Source organism: Aphanomyces astaci, assembly GCF_000520075.1.
Source record: "Aphanomyces astaci strain APO3 unplaced genomic scaffold supercont1.31, whole genome shotgun sequence".
Classification (NCBI taxonomy): Eukaryota; Oomycota; class Saprolegniomycetes; order Saprolegniales; family Verrucalvaceae; genus Aphanomyces; species Aphanomyces astaci.
Window position 1 is genome coordinate 464,825 of NW_009798294.1, and position 16,076 is coordinate 480,900.

The 16,076-nt window shown below is 55.3% G+C and overlaps 1 protein-coding gene across 5 annotated transcripts; it reads left to right on the plus strand.

Annotated features, from left to right (window-relative positions):
• The first annotated feature begins 1,089 nt into the window (after positions 1 to 1,089).
• On the plus strand, positions 1,090 to 16,006 carry H257_11026 (hypothetical protein). Of its 5 annotated transcripts, XM_009837828.1 has the most exons (18): positions 1,090 to 1,209; positions 1,277 to 1,804; positions 1,870 to 2,116; positions 2,164 to 2,492; positions 2,556 to 2,696; positions 2,752 to 3,573; positions 3,627 to 4,025; positions 4,085 to 5,132; positions 5,196 to 9,744; positions 9,799 to 11,109; positions 11,173 to 12,474; positions 12,524 to 12,674; positions 13,114 to 13,656; positions 13,989 to 14,070; positions 14,145 to 14,665; positions 14,789 to 15,278; positions 15,346 to 15,631; positions 15,676 to 16,006. In XM_009837828.1, the coding sequence occupies exons 1-18, from the start codon at positions 1,110 to 1,112 to the stop codon at positions 15,955 to 15,957; spliced, it is 13,131 nt and encodes a 4,376-aa protein (XP_009836130.1). In that variant the 5' UTR covers positions 1,090 to 1,109; the 3' UTR covers positions 15,958 to 16,006. The 5 variants fall into 5 exon arrangements, with proteins under 5 accessions (XP_009836130.1, XP_009836133.1, XP_009836131.1 ...); XM_009837831.1 differs by having other exon boundaries at positions 14,145 to 15,278; XM_009837829.1 differs by having other exon boundaries at positions 15,346 to 16,006.
• Positions 16,007 to 16,076: the final 70 nt, after the last annotated feature.

A 16,076-nucleotide genomic window follows, 5' to 3' on the forward strand; every position in this document is an offset into this window, starting at 1 on the left:
TCGACAATGTCGAAGATTTGAAGTGCAAAATTCAGTTTGAGTGGAACCGCATCACTCTCGCGTATTGCAGGACCCTCGTGGACAGCATGCCAACTCGCATGGCTCAAGTCATCTTGAAAAGGGGTGCCACAATCGACTATTAGTGCACATATTGTAAGTGCGGCTATAGTTTTGCACCAACTAAAATACACGTTTTATCATTTTTTGTAAATACCATTGAACGTCCATAGTAATGCTAAGTGTAGATTGTAATCATTTTTTAATATGCGTCGAATGGTACTAGCGGCTTCTGTAATGGTCAAAAACAAAAATGTCAACTTGAAAATTTTGGGGTGCGGCTATAGTTTTGTTCCAGACTGTACAGTATGTAGAGTGGGAAGGAACCAACGCCAACGAAGATTACTACCGTATTACTATTAATAGTACCGTATTAATAGTAATTGTTGACTTGTCTCCCTCAAACGCCCTATTTCGCATCCGGATAAGGCTATATTCTTAATCATAAGGACTTTGGTCCTACGAAATCGAGAGCAAAATGCTTCCAAACTTTCTGAAGTGACTACTAAAATGAATATTAGGGTATGCAGTACAAATACTGGTACCCCCTGTACTATTAATAGTAGTATATTGCTGAGGCCGTTTTGACCTATCCGCAATTTGCTACCAGTTCTTGGTTGTATTTTTTAAACGAAAAGTGTATCTTATACTACCGGTAGCAAAATATAATGCGGAGGTTTTTGTAGTATTATACTATTATTAATAATAGTACGTACTATTAAATAGTATTTATTTATTGCGCATCAAATTTTTACCCAATTTCGAAAATTCGACCAAATGACTTCTACTTAACGTTAAAGTTAGCATGACTCGCAACTGCGACGTTTGCTATAAGCTCTGATACTTGAGCAACTCTTAAGGTTGACGTCGAATAGCAACAAGTAATAACGTTAACGTTCCTATTATTAATAGTAGAAAGCCCGAGAGTTTTCTTTCGATTTTCCCCCAATTGATACGATTTGTCGAGATAAAATATTTCAGCCAATGAAAATCATCGAGGTAATCTTCTTCAACTTGGACACACCATTTGCGCGCGACGGTTCACAGTCGGGATGGCACAGCAGCGATGGACTCGGCTGCTGCCGCTTCTGTTCCTGGTTCTAGTGCTCGGTCAGAAATGCAAGCTGTCTACGACGGTGACGAAGGCTCCAGGTATAATATGTCCATGGCATGACGTATCCATCCCGACGATTATATATATTCAGACCCGTCGTTGCAGGTGTCATGGTGGACAGGTCACCGCAGCAAGACGGGACGACGTATGAGTCACCGACCGACTGTCATTGGAAGATATCGACATTGAGCGCCAACAAAGTTGTGCAGCTCGACATCGAGCTCCTGCACTTGGACCAGGATATGTACAACGACGTGCTGCTCATCAACTTGGGCGCCGACGTGCCAGTTCCACAAGGATGGGCTCTGTACACGCGTAACAACGACATTACGGGGCAAGACTACGTCGGCACGTTCGACTACACGACGACCGTCCCTGGGGCGTGCACGTCGCAACAAGGAAATGCATTTGACCCCATGTCGTGCAGCCTCACGGACGGCACGCTCATGAACGACCGCAACCGCGATAGGTCTTGGATCTACTTTACCGGGTCTGGCGACGGCAACTACCCCATCACATTTCTGTCCATGGCGCCAGACATTTACATCATCTTTCGTTCATTCTCCAAGTCGTCGTCGTCGTCGCCCGGGGACTCCTCGGACGTGTCTGGCTTGCGCATGTCGTACTCGTTCGGTCCGTCCGCCCCCCTTTCTATGTCCATTAGGAATGGCCGTAGATGTTATAAATCGCTCTGGTAGTTAGCGCATATTGCGATGGACTGACGGTGGTGGCACCGCGACTGGATGCGTCCGACACGAGCAGCCTCTCGACGGAGCTGCAGATCAAAGACAACATGGCCGGCCAGACCAAGGCGAACATGAACTGTTCGTGGCTCATCCAGCCGTACCGGACCCCCGACGGGTCAACGACCTCTCGCGTATCGTTTGACTCGATCTGGCTCGACTTTCGATCATTTGACATCCACGGCGCGTCCATCGTGTCCATGTACCATATCTCATGTTTGAATAGCTTTCATCCGCGAATCGCATTAGATATGACGGCATGTCGAGCCAGGCGCCGCTCCTGGCCCAGTTTATAGAGTCCAACGGGCCCCAAGACACGATCAAAGCTCCGCACTCGGCCGTGTATATCACGTACTTTACCGACGACGGCCCGCCGTCTGTGGGCATCACAATTGGATGGAAGGCGTCGTACTGCCCCAATGCATGCAGTGGACGTACCCACGGCACGTGCATATTGGGGATGTGTGATTGTAACAAGGGATGGGCGGGAGCGGCGTGCAACATCCCGGAAGGATGGCTGTGTGCAGCAGCGCATTACAATGCCGGCGATGGGTGCGACTGCGGCTGTGGGCTCTACGGTGCGTCAGTCCTACATATGTACCTTATAGTATCTTCCATATCTCATGGGAAAGTATCAATAGACCCTGATTGTGGAGCGTTGGACCCGTTGGTCGTGGCATGCACGAGGTCCAAATCAGGTGGGGGGCTGCTGTACGATGGAGCCATGGGACGGCTCTTCAGTGGGGACTGTGTCTACTGCCCCCTTCCCCCTGTCATTGCAGGTACAGTACATACAATCACTTTGCATTTGTCTTCAATGCGTTGTACGGTCCGTAGAGCAACCGAAACTGCCCAACTTTAACTGGGAACACAACACGTTGGACCAGTCGTGTCCGGATGTGTTTCAATGCCCCCAAGGCACGCAGTGCAGTCCCACGGGGCTGTGCACCAAAGTGTCGGACGCCGCCCCCCCCGACTTTACCCTGCGACAAGGATGTGTGGTCTCGACGGATTGCCCCGCCGCGACTGTCTGCAACGCCCAGCAATTCTGCCAAGCACCGTCAGACTACGCCCTCCACTTGACCAGCGCCACGACGGCGGGCGTGTGCTCGTTCTACGGCATTCCACCAAACACAGACTTTACCATCGAGCTGCACCTGCAAGTGCTGACTACTCCGCAAGGCACGGACGTGGTTTTGACCTACCCGGGCCTCACGATCACCCAATCGTCGAGTTTGACGTTTACAGTCGGCACGTCACCCCCGTGGAACTCCAAGTGGAACGTCGCCGACGGCCTCTGGCACTCGATCGTGTGGGTGTGGGACAATGCCGCCGGTACCATGTCGCTGTTTGAAGTGACACCGGGCACCACCGCCGCTGCCGTTGGACCTGTGGCGTCCACGTCGGGCATTCCACCAGGGGTGGTGCTCGCCCCCGACCAGAACTTTACCCTCGGGCCATTGGACGGCGCCCTTTCATCCTTGCGCATATGGACCCAAGTCCGCCCCCCAACATCGTTCTTCCAGCCATCCACCGACCGGGCGCACCTCGTCGCAGACTACCGATTCATGGAAGGCTCAGGCCGAGACTTGTCGCCCAACCAAAACGATCTCACTGACCCTAGCCCCAATCTGCTGCCCTTTGGATCGTACCCTCCACGTACACTTACATTTGCTCTGTATTATCCACTGGACGGGGGTGTCTATATGTAGAATCGTACTCGTGCGTGGCGTCTCCATTGGATATTTCCACTGGTCTGGCCGTGGGCGCGATCGTATCGGTCACCGCCGCGTCGACAAAAGCATGGACCGTCGGCATCTTCAGCGCCGCCGACGTCAATCTCATTGTTGTGACGGGGACCACCAACTTGGTTGAGATTGCCGTGGACGGGTCGACTATCACCTCCATGGCAGTGCCAGGGGTGACGGCCAAAGCGGCACTGTCCATTCGACTGACCCGCGTGACGACCACAGCCATGGAAGTGTGCATCAACGACGTCTTCTGCGACACAGTCACCATGTCGACCACCGCGATGGCTTATGTGACAGTGAATGCCGCGCCACGCAACGGCGCGCTGGGCGGGCTTCAGTCGCCGTGCCTTGTCCTCGTGGGTACGAAGTATAGTTTCGTTGTAAAAGGACAGTTCTCGTGCTCACCTCTGAGTGTCTAGATTCGTTGGAGGCGTTGGCCCCGCTCGTGTCGTCTGGACCGACCGCAACGGTCGACAACGCCCAGTGCACGTTTCCATTTGCCATGTCCATTCGCAACTGCAATTACTTTGCCAAGTACTTGGCCACGAACTCGTACAACGCGGCCACGTTTAGCCCCCTCGCCCAAGCGTATGCAATCGCCCAATTGGACTTGGAGGACCAAGCATGCCAGTGCGACGCTATGCCCACGTGGTTATCCAACTTCAAAGTCAACCAAGTCGACTCGGCGACCCCCACCGTGACCGCGACCGTCGACTACGTCAAGATCAAGACGACAACCGACAGTACCGCGGCGGGGGCGGTCGAGTGCGCGGCTGGCTGCTACATGCTCGAGGTCGTGGGGCATCGGCGGCTGGATGGTCCCCTTCCTCCACCCCCTCCGCCTCCTTCTCCCCCTGGCCCCCCCTCGGCAACCCCAGCCCCTCCGAGCCCCACACCACCGACAACCGCTGGTCCCACGCCACAGCCAACATACCCCTCGGGCAACCTCGCAAGAAAGTACAACGTCAAGCGCGACTTTGCCTTTGTCGAGTCGGGCGGGGCGTGGTCGGTTCTAAACGCCACAGACGATGGCGTCGTTGGCACCGAGACATGTCTTGTCACAGGTCCGGATACATCGCAAGTGAACCAAGCCCTGACCGCCTTCCAGTGCCAGACAAGTGGCACCACCACGTTGGACGCAGCACCTCCCCCCCTTGCGTACTGCATCCTCAACAACACCAAAGCCACGTGTCAAAGCGATAACCACGGATGCTCCCTCCCCAATGGCTCCACAACGTTGACGTCGTTGGCTGGGTCGTTCAGCGACAACTACCGCGCCAGCATTACCGCCGGAGTGCACGTGTGTACGTACATCGTCCAGCCCGCGGTCCCGCCGCACCTCCGACGGTTTGCGAATTTGTCGTATACGATTCAAACGGCCGACTTGTCTGCGAACGATGCACTCGTGGTCACAGATGCCAACGCTAGGCCACTCTTATTCCCCATCTCTGGCCCCGTCGCGTTCCCGTACGTTCAACATATATATATATATATATATTGGCCTTGTGACAATGGATATACTGTACGTAGAGATTTGCCCATCCAGTCAGTCGTGCCAGGCACCCAAGCCACGTTTACACTACGCACATATGGAGACAAAAGCTCCGTCTCGAACGACGGGTTTGTCGTCGAGTTCGACACCGTGTACACGTTTGCAGATGTCGCGACGTCGCACTTTTGCAATGCGACACGGTCCGTCGTGCCCGTGACGGATGTGACAGTGTTTCCCACGTCGTCGTTTTCACCTTCTTCCATGGCTTTTCCAACACTCGGCGACTGCACGTACGTGATGCAAGCGCCAAACGCAACCTTCTCATCTATTTGGTTGAGCTTTCTCGACTTTACCATGGCTTCTCCGTCCGACCGTATCGAAGTGTACGGCGACAACATGACGCTCTTGGCGTCGGTCACCAACACCACGTTTGCGTCTCCGCATTATGGCGTCGTGTTCAACGGCCTCGCCGACTACGTGCTGTCGTCGTACCCGTTGCCCATCCTCCCCGCGTCCATCTTGTTCTGGATCCAAGTGCCCGCGACACTCAAGAAAGACTGCTCCGTCGCCTCATCGTGCATCAACAACGTTGCCAAGCGCATGAAAGTACTCGGCACCGAGTTCACCCCGGCGTCCCCATCATGTGCCAGATTCAACGTGGAATTGGACGTCGACACGGGGTACCTGAGCATGTACCTGAATGGCGCGACGTTCGTGCTAGAGCAAGACGTCCGGCAAGGCACGTGGTTCCACATCGCGTTTGTCTTTCGTGAGCTCGACAACGACATGCTCGGGTACGTGAACGGGGCACGGGTGGCGCTGTCGACCGCGTCCAACTACGACCCCCTCCTCGGTCCGTGTCCGTCAAACGTTCTGTTTCTTGGCGGCCAGCCGTCGCTACCAGACGACCGGAACGTGCTCTTCAACGGCATGTTGCGCCACATTGTGCTGTTTACCGAGCCCAAAACCATCTACCAAATCGGCCGTCAGATGACGCGCAAATGCGATGCCACCGACCCCACCCTGTTGTTGTGCTATGCGTTCACCACTACCGACACATCGAACGTTGTGGACGACAGTTCCGTGGCGCTGTTCGGCAGGTTCCACGGCACAACGTTCAGCACACAGGCGCCGCTGTGGCTATCGTCGTTGCTGTACAAGACGTTCACGTCTGCGTCGGCCCACCTCGTGCTTCGGTTTGTGTCGTCCGCCCCAAACTCGACCTTTCGATTCATCGCTACTCCCAAAGCCTGTCCTGTCTGCGGCGATCATGGAGTGTGCCGGCGAGGGCAATGTCGTTGCGACGTGGGGTACAAAGGCCCCGCGTGCAACGTCAAAGTGGACGCGTGTGAGCCCAACCTCGTGCTTCCGTCGACCAATGGCGTGCTCCTGTTTCCTTCCACCGTCCAAGCACCCGATCAGTTTGTGCCGCCGTTTCCCATTGACGGGTACCCCGCCGCGCTCGACTGTTCGTGGCACTTGCGCAAGTCGAGCTCGAAAATGGTGCTCCTGTTCACAGAGTTGGCGCTGGATGTCGGCGATTCCCTCGCCGTGTACGAAGGCCGTCGCGTGACGCCGACATACTATGCGACCCACAACCTCACGGCTGACTTGGCTATGACGCGGGCGTCGTACTTTAGTCGAGGCCAGTACGCGTACACCCAAGTGATCTTTAAGAACGTGTCGAGCGTTGCCGCCACGGCCGTGCTGTGGCCAGTAGTGGCGGCGCCGCAGCCTGGAACATGCTCCAAGAGCTTCCACATCGTCCAGTTCCGTCGGGGCAGCGTGTGCGTGGATGGTTCGTCCGTGGGCCTGAACCGCAGCTGGGCGGCGCAGCTCGTGTCTTCGTATTGGTGGCTGCAGTCCCCCGAAGCGTTTTCGACCCAAATCACGCCTCTCCAGCTCGTCTTTAACGACTACGCGACTGACACGGCCAACGTCACGGTCGAGTACTCCAAGCTGTTGCTCGGTCAAGGCAAGGTCACCCACCCCCTCCCTGCCATGTTTCACTTTCGACGGCGTACGCAACCGTTCGACACGTGCCAAGACGGACGCGACGTCGGGTTGGAGACGTCTGCTACGATCGTCACCGCCACGGGCCTGCACAAGTTTACTCGCCCGAATATATCGTCTGGATGGACTCGACAAGCCAACGTGGTTGACCCCCCCGTGTTTCAGTACGCTGGCGCGTGGTCGTTGGATATGACCAAGCCGTTTTCAGGATTGTTTCGAACGCCTGGGTTTGTGGCACAAGTAGGGGCGGCGCCATTTACGATAGTCGTGCACACGACCGTGGTATTGTCGGCCGACGTGCAGTACCTGTTTGCCCAGGAAGAGAACAATGCAAACTCCATCTTCCTCAAGATCTCAGAGTCGAGACGGGGGTTGGGACAGTGGACATTTGGCGCGTACGCGTCCAATGACCGACCCACGGCCGCGAGCCCCGCATCGTTTTCTAGGGATACAGTCATGCTTGCAATCACCGTCAATAATGGCGTCGTGTCGTACTTTGTGAACGGGCTCTTGTTTGGCATTGACGACACCAACACTGCGTATCAAGCGTGTGTTGACCAGTGCAACGCCGACGGATGCGATAGTTCGGCATGGGAATGCCGGAGCCAGGTACCCGTGGGAGCCTTCAACGACCCGAGTCGCCTCGTCCTGGGCGGGCGGTTCCAAGGCGCCACCGTCTTGAACGCGTGGAAAGGCCAAATCTTCCAGCTGACGGTGTACGATCGGGAGCTGTCGGACGCAGTCATCGCGTCGCTCTACACGGGCATCGACGCTGTTTCGACCGTCGTGAGTAAGACCGTCGTCAACTCGCTGTGGTCCCCCACCATTGCCGAAGTCAGCACCATCGAAGTGCTCAGCGTCCCCGTGGGCGTCACTCGGGTATCGTCCACACTCACCCGCCGGTGGCAACTCCGTCGATATGGCTGTCAGGCGCCGATGCCGTCGCTAGAGCCATCCCGGCTCGCTGTGCTGCTGAATGTGTCGTCGTTGGCTACAGTTGTGTACAACGCCTTGGACGACACGGCCGCATTGGTCTCGTGGTCGACACCAACATCCCCATCGACACTGGTGCAAACGTCGCTGGTTCGATCCAAATTGTACGGGTTCAACCTCACCACGTCCTTGATTGTGGACTTGCTCGTGCAGTACGGTGTGGCCACTGACAATTTCCCATACATCGTCACGAGTGTGTACGTCAACGCGATCTCGGCCACGTCGGCTTCGATTGGGTTTCACTTTACAGACGCCCAGCGCAACTCTGTGGACGCCACAGCCACGCTCTTTCGAGCCAACAACACGTGGCACCCCCCCGACTGGGTGCACCGGTTGGTCGTCCCGATCTACGGCGAGGTGCCGCCCTCGAAATGCCGCGATGACCGCAACAATTCAGTCGCCATCACCTACACGTCAGGCGTGCTGTCGGACGGCGGCGCCACCGAGTCGGCCATCGTCGCCCCCAACACTCAATGCTCGTGGTTGCTTGTCGCCCCCGCGGGGGAATCCATCTTCATCTCGTTCACGTACTTCCACGTCGAGTGCGTCGAGGGCGAAGTCACGATAGACGACATGGACGCGCACACGTCGACGCCTCTGTGTGGGTTCCAAGGCGGGTACTCCAACACGTTTGGCGCCAACGTGCGCGTGGTATTCCGCATCGGGTCGCCCCCCACCGGTGGCCCTGGCAACCACCCGCTGCCCATGACAAGCACGGGGTTCTTTGGCATGTACGTGTTCTCCAACGACAACACCAACTTGAACACGGTCGAAGTGCCCGTGGCGTACACCCCCTGGACGATCGTACGGCCAGCCGAGGACGATGTGGTAGTTGCAGGGTCGACCAAGTGCCAGCTAGACACGACAGACGAATCAGTTTTGAATCCATGGCAAATCGCCAGCTCGTTGATCGTCCCCTACCTTGACGACATTTGCTACCAATCGCAGTCGAACGCGGCGGATTTTGAGTGGGAAGTCACATCCCATGATTCAAGTGCAGGTGACACCACTACATGCAAAGACAACAACTGGACCACCGACGAAAGTGTTCCGTGGAGTGCCGTGGCGATAGACATCGTCGGCGGCACGGACCGATACGTTGACCCGCCTTCGAGTGTGTACCACGCCCCAGCCTTCACGTACACGAAATCAAACCAGTCGTTGGCCACGACGTACATTTCAGAGCGCAATGCGCTTGAATTCCGCGTGCAGTCGCCGTTAGGAGGTCGCGGTCGCGTTATGATCGAGTACTATATGCCCCAGACGTTCTACGTGGCCCCGGCGAGCTACCAGGGCGTGGACGGCAGCAACGGCGACGGATCGCGTGAAAAGCCATACACATACTCGTTCGAGTACTTGGTCACAAACGTGTTGGCGAGTGGCGACATGATGCTGTTGTACCCTGGTCGGTACGAAGGCCCGGGGTACTGCAACTTGGTCATGACCAAGGCCGTCGTGATTGAAAGTATCAGCGGGGCCAAGTGGACGACCCTCGACTGCAACGGACTCTCTAGGGGATGGCAGCTCAAACATGCATCGGGGATCACGATTGTCAAGGGCCTCACGTTTACCCGTGCCACGGTATCACACACACAATCGAAAGGGAGGTCTATGAATGTGAGATTACTTATTTAGGTGTCCACGAGTCCGTTTACAGGCGCGGCGGTGTTCGCGTCCGGAGACGTGCACATTGAAGCGTGTAGCTTCGACAACAACGTGCACCGGGCCCAAGGCACGTTGGCGTTCGTGTCTCCAAGCGTATCGACAGTACGAAACTGCTCGTTTACGTCCAACGTGGGGCTCAGTGGGGCGGCGATCGCGGTGCTGTCGGCTTCAGCGTCGTTGGATTCGATTCAAGCGGTGGACAACTACGCGACGGTGTCAGGGGCTTTGTTTGTCAGTACGTACGTGGAGGGTACGAGTATGGCGCTGTCGTCCCCGTCTCGAGTGACCATGATCAAGTCGGTGTTTGTTCGCAACAAGGGGCTAAAGGAAGGCGCGGTGACCATCACCCGCGCCAGTGTGGTGTCCATGACGTCCAATCAGTTCACGGCAACATTGGGCCCCGCCATAGCCGTGGATGCATCCACGTTGACGTTTGACCACAACCTGGTTCAATCCAGTCTTGGCTCGGGCATCGTTGCTACGAACGGTGCTGTCGTTGCTGCAACGTACTCGACGTTTGCGAGCAACTCGGCCAAGAACGGAGCCGCACTGTCGCTGGACACATCAGCGTACCAAGGACGTAGCAATATGTACCAGGGCAACTCCGCCACGGTGGCAGGGGGCGCCGTCTTCGGCCAAGCATGCCAATACACTGAACTCGACAGCTTGTTTGTGAGCAACGTTGTCGGCAACGCCAGCCTCGGCGGCGGGGCGCTAGCATTCACGTCCTGCAACAGCGCCGTGGACATTTCAACCGTCCAAGTGCTCGTCCAGCGCTGTACATTTGAAAACAACTCGGCATCGTTCGGCGGGGCCATCCACCTCCGAGACGTCCATGCGTCGATCGTCGCCAATCAGTTCGTTGGGAACGCGGCTGGGCGATTCGGAGGAGCCATTCGCGTCGCCGACTGCATGAGCCAGCGCGACGAGGTCGCGGTCAACATGGCCGGCAACGCGTTCGAAAGAAACGTGGGTGCCCGCGGGGCGGCCGTGTACGTTGAAACGTCCGACGTGCTTCGCTTGGACACGAACTCGTTTATCAAGAACGCTGCGGCGTCGTTTGGGGGGGCGGTGGCGCTGGTGTCGGCCACTCGGGTGCTGATCCTGTCATCTATGTTCCTGCGGTGTGTGGCCAGCGGCGGCGGCGCCATCTACGCCACGGCCGAGTCGAGTGTAGACATTTCCAACTCTGGGTTTGAAATGTGCTCGAGTCGGTCCAACGGCGGCAGCTTGTACGTTGACAACACCCAGCTCGGGCTCACCAATGTGTGGGTGCAAGGGGTGCGTCCTCCCATATATATATATATATATATACTGACTGACACTGGACGGGATGTATGGCAGGGCATGGCGAGTGGCAACGGCGGCGCAATCGTGCTCATGTCCCAAGGCACGTCTATCCGCGCGACCAACTTGACGATCTCGTCGACGTCGGCCAACAAGGGCGGCGCGTTCTACCTCATCGACTGCAGCCTTCCACCCGGTCAAGTGTCAGACGTTTCCATCGTCAACACGTCCGCCGTGACCATGGGCGGCGCCTTCTACGCGGTGCTCGTGTCTATGGAGCTGTCCCGCCTCACGACCACCGACACGACCGCGGCGAGTGGGGGCATGATGACGCTGGAGGACTCCACCGCCACGCTCGTGGACTCGACGGTCGCGCACTCGACGGCGCTCAAGAACGGCGGCGCGTTCTACGTGATCATCTCGACGTTGTATTTGATCACGTCATTGCTTGCGGACAACCAAGCCATTAACTATGGCGGCAGCGTGTACGGGTTTGCAAGCCAAGTGACAATGGCTGACTCGGCCCTGGAACGGAGCGCGTCCGAGTTTGGCGGCGGAGTGTACGTATCGTCGTCCACACTCGGCATTGCCCGGTCCACGATCTCGTCTAACATGGCAGACAATGGCGGCGCGTTCTACGCCGACTTGAGCGATGTGCATGTGGACGAGTCGACGTTTGACGCGAACGCGGCGACTACGGGCGGCGGCGCTGCGTACATTTCCAGTAACGTAGCGGTACTAACCACTTCAGTGTTTACAAACAACATGGCCAACCAAGGCGGAGCGCTGTGCCTGTCTCAAGTGACCCAAGTGACACTGGACGCGTGTACGTTCGTAAGCAACTCGGTCGCGAACGCAGACACTACCAGCCTTCCGCTGCTTGGCGGCGCCGTGTACATTGACCGCGTGGATGAAACCTCGACCGTGGCCAACTGCGTCTTTCAAAACAACTCGGCCGACAGCTTGGGCGGCGCCGTCTACGCGGCCGCGTCGACCCCATTGCTAAATCCCCCGTCGCTGCTTGTGACCAACTCGACGTTTCAATCGAACCGCGCCGACTCAAGCGGCGGCGCCATGTTTCTCGATGGCTTCCAAACGGTATTTGACTCGACGTCGTTCGCGTTGAATATGGCGACAAGGGGCGGCGGCGGTGCCATCTTCTGGCAAGGAAATACCGAACCCGTGGGCCTGCCTCGGCAATCTTATTGGGCAAACGATGCCGTGTACGGACCCGACTTTGCGTCCGTCCCGGTGGCCCTTCGACCTCTGTACACGCCGCCGCCGTCTGCTGTGGCGGGTCAGTTGGGTGGTGAAGGCAGCGCCCAGCCGTTCGTCGGGTCGTTCGTTGTGCACGTCGTGGTACCGTGTACAGGTTGAGAGTGGTTAAGGCATTTTGTGGAATTTATAGGACAAGTACTTGCAAACAGTGGCGACGGAAAACTCGATCCAAGTGACGCTGGAAAGTACCACCGCGGGCGCGTTCGTCACGGGCACGGCCAAAGTCACAGTGCACGACGGCGTGGCCAACTTCACCAAGGCTGGCGTCCAGCAAATGCCAGGTATATATATATATATATATATATGTACTCTGTTCCTCCTGAAAACACAAATAATATATATATATATATATATTATTGTGAATTCGGTCTAAATGTACTCTGTTCCTCCTGAAAACACAAATAATATATATATATATATATATATATATATATTATTGTGAATTCGGTCTAAACGTCGAAAATTCGCGCGGTTTGTCTAATCAATATTAAATCACGCTGGAGTTCGGATTGGTTGAATATACTTGTCCTTCTTTCTGTAAGAGCCAATCGAATCCACTAAAAATTGGATTAGCCAATAGCGTCGACGATTCGTGATTCGGCGGGGTCTCGAAATCTGTACCGAATCATCCACAATATATTATACAAATACATGTCGTACTACCTATTCATAGTGCTCATACTGTTACTACTGCATTGATTCTCATATTGTTGTGCTTAGGATCCAATGCGACTGTGGCCGTGTCGGCGTCGGGGCTGGTGGCGCTAACGACGGTAGAGTTGCACATTCGGCAATGCGTGCGCGGGGAAGTGACGCCCATCGGCGTCCCTCAGTGCGTCAAGTGTCCGTTTGGCCAGTTCAGCTGGAACACGACTGACACTGTGTGCCATCAGTGCCCCACGGGGGGCGTCTGCGGCGGTGGCGACTCGATCGACGCCCTCGACGGGTTCTGGCGCTTTGAAAACTCCACGGGGGTGTGCACCGACCCTTCGTACCCGTACGACGGATGCCGCCTCGGCACGTGTCTGGATGCGTCGTGCAGCGGGTACACCAAGGGCGACGTGTCCGCCACCGTGCGACTGGACGGGCCCAATCACACGATGATCCTGACCATCCGAGCCGACACGATCGAGTACCGCGCCAACGACACGCTGTACGTCCAAGGCGAAGAACTGCACGTGGTGGCCACGGAAAAGATTGGCGACTCTACTGCCTCGTACCAACACCAAGTGCTCGTCACGGGCAACACCTTGTCCACGACTGGTAAGACAACACTGGAGATATATATATATTATATCTATGGGGGCAGAGTGGTGCAGTAGTTATACTAGTATATATGATACCTACGGGGCAAGGTGCAGTAGTCATATATATTATATATACAGTATGTATATTATATCTATGGGGCAAAGTGCAGTAGTCGCATGTATATATATATATTTATATTTATATGCGACTGCTCCTATATATACAGTATATATGTTGTATCTGTGGGGCAAAATGCAGTAGTCATATATATACAGTATATATATATATAATTATATATATATATGAACTCAAGCACTCAAATCAACATGGGAATTGATTGTGCGTAGGGGCGGTGGACATTTACAAGCGAGGGAAGGAAAAGTGTAAGGCTGGGTACATGGGGAACCTTTGCTTTCAGTGCGCTCCAGGGTACGCGACCACTGCATATCGTTGTTTAGCAAGTTTTCAAGCCACGATATATAATGATATATATATATATATAGGTACACCCGAAGCGGCAAGACCGCGTGCACGTCGTGTCCTGCGAATCTGACGCTCACGGTGGTGGTGCTCGTGCTGGGAGTGTTTGGCGTGGCGGCGGTGGCGATTGTGCTGATCATCATGACGATCAACAAGTCTCGGCAAAAGGCCGACTTGTACTCGATCCTGACCAAAATCTTCACGTCGTACCTGCAGCTTGTGAGTCTGGCGGGGTCGTTCGATCTGCAGTGGCCGCAGCAGGTCAAAGCCATGTTTGCCGGCCAGAGCCAGATCTCCAATCCTGGCGACAAGCTCATCTCGATCGAGTGCCTTATGGACCAGTACAAGCGCACGATGATGGTGGCCACTCCGTTGTCGTCGCTGAGCAACTACTACATGCAGCTCCTCGTGTTTCTATCGTTGCCTGTGTGCGCCGTGGTATTCCCGATGCTGTTTTGGCGGCTGCGATTCCGCCTAGCATCCCGGCGCATTCTCCGTCGAGACTGGGGCTTGGCCCTCAATGCAGTCTTGGGGCGGGGCACCGGTACATACAGTAACTTACTCGTTATACCAGCTAGCTAGATATGTTTGTGCGTGTTTGCAATACATCTAGATATATTTGTGAGTGTTCCAACCTCCCTGTTCGACATTCTGGATGCATACATAGGGTCTGACGCGATGATCCAGAACGACGAACTGCTGGACGTGCTGCTAGCGGTGAAGGAATCCCCGAGCGATATAGTGCTAGACTATGTCCGATCCATCAGCCACATTGGCGACGAGCCCCAAGCGCTGTCCACGGTCAAAGCATCGTTCCTCCAAGCCACCAAAGATGAAATGCGCGATAAGACCGTGCTCAGCATCATCGTGCTCATGTTCCTCGTGCATCCTGGCCTAAGCAACCAGATCTTTCAACTGTACACGTGCACAGAGTTGGGGTACAACGAGCACGGAGACCGCCTCTTTTTTCTCAATCCTGACTTGGACGTGCAGTGCTACGACGCGACGCACTACAAGTGGATGCTCTTTGTGGGCATCCCCGGCCTCGTGCTGTATACGCTCGGGATTCCGTACTTTGCCTTCCACCAACTCCGCCGCCGGCGCCACGAGCTCGACCAGCCCCGCACCAAGCTCCAGTTTGGGTTCCTCTACGATGGGTACTACACTATATATATATATATATTTGGTATTCCAACCGTATGAACTAACCTATATTTGTGGTAGGTACAAGCTGGACCATTACTACTGGGAGATTTGGATCATGATGCGCAAGATCCTCGTGTCGTTCATATCAGTATTTCTCAAAAACTGGGGCACAGCGCCGCAAGCCCTGGGCGCGACGGGGCTTGTGTTCGTTGCGTTATGGGGACACATGGAGACGTGGCCGTACGAAGAAGCGTGCGTGAATGGACTCGAGCAGAAGGCGCTGCTTGCGTGCTTGTTTACACTGTACATGGGGCTGTACTTGCTGCAGCCAGAAGTGACCACCGTCACCCGCGTCGTCATTGGGGTCTGGGCTTTCATCTGAATATTGTATTCATATCTCGTGTATAGGCGTTTATTATCACGGCCAACGGGCTGTTCTTGGTCGTGTTTAGCCGGCTGATGATTGTCCAAGTCAAGCAAAAGGCTCAGAACGCCCTAGCCCAAATGGCCAACCAGAAGTACGTGTCCATGGCAGTCAAGAAGATCCGAAACAAGAGCTCTGCCAGCATGCCGCCCCGCCCCCCCTCGTCCCCCAATGCACACCTACGCAACTCCAACGACTATGTTGTCGCCCCCGACCTCTCCACGGACACCCACGTGCAGCAAAAGCTAGACAAGACCGAGATCTAACCAAGTCTTATCTTATACTACCAACTCGATTCCAACATGTTTACCACCACTTGTACCTAATTAGAACAACGTTGTGTTTTCATGAGTACTTTAGTACTTATACTAATAGTAATAAATAT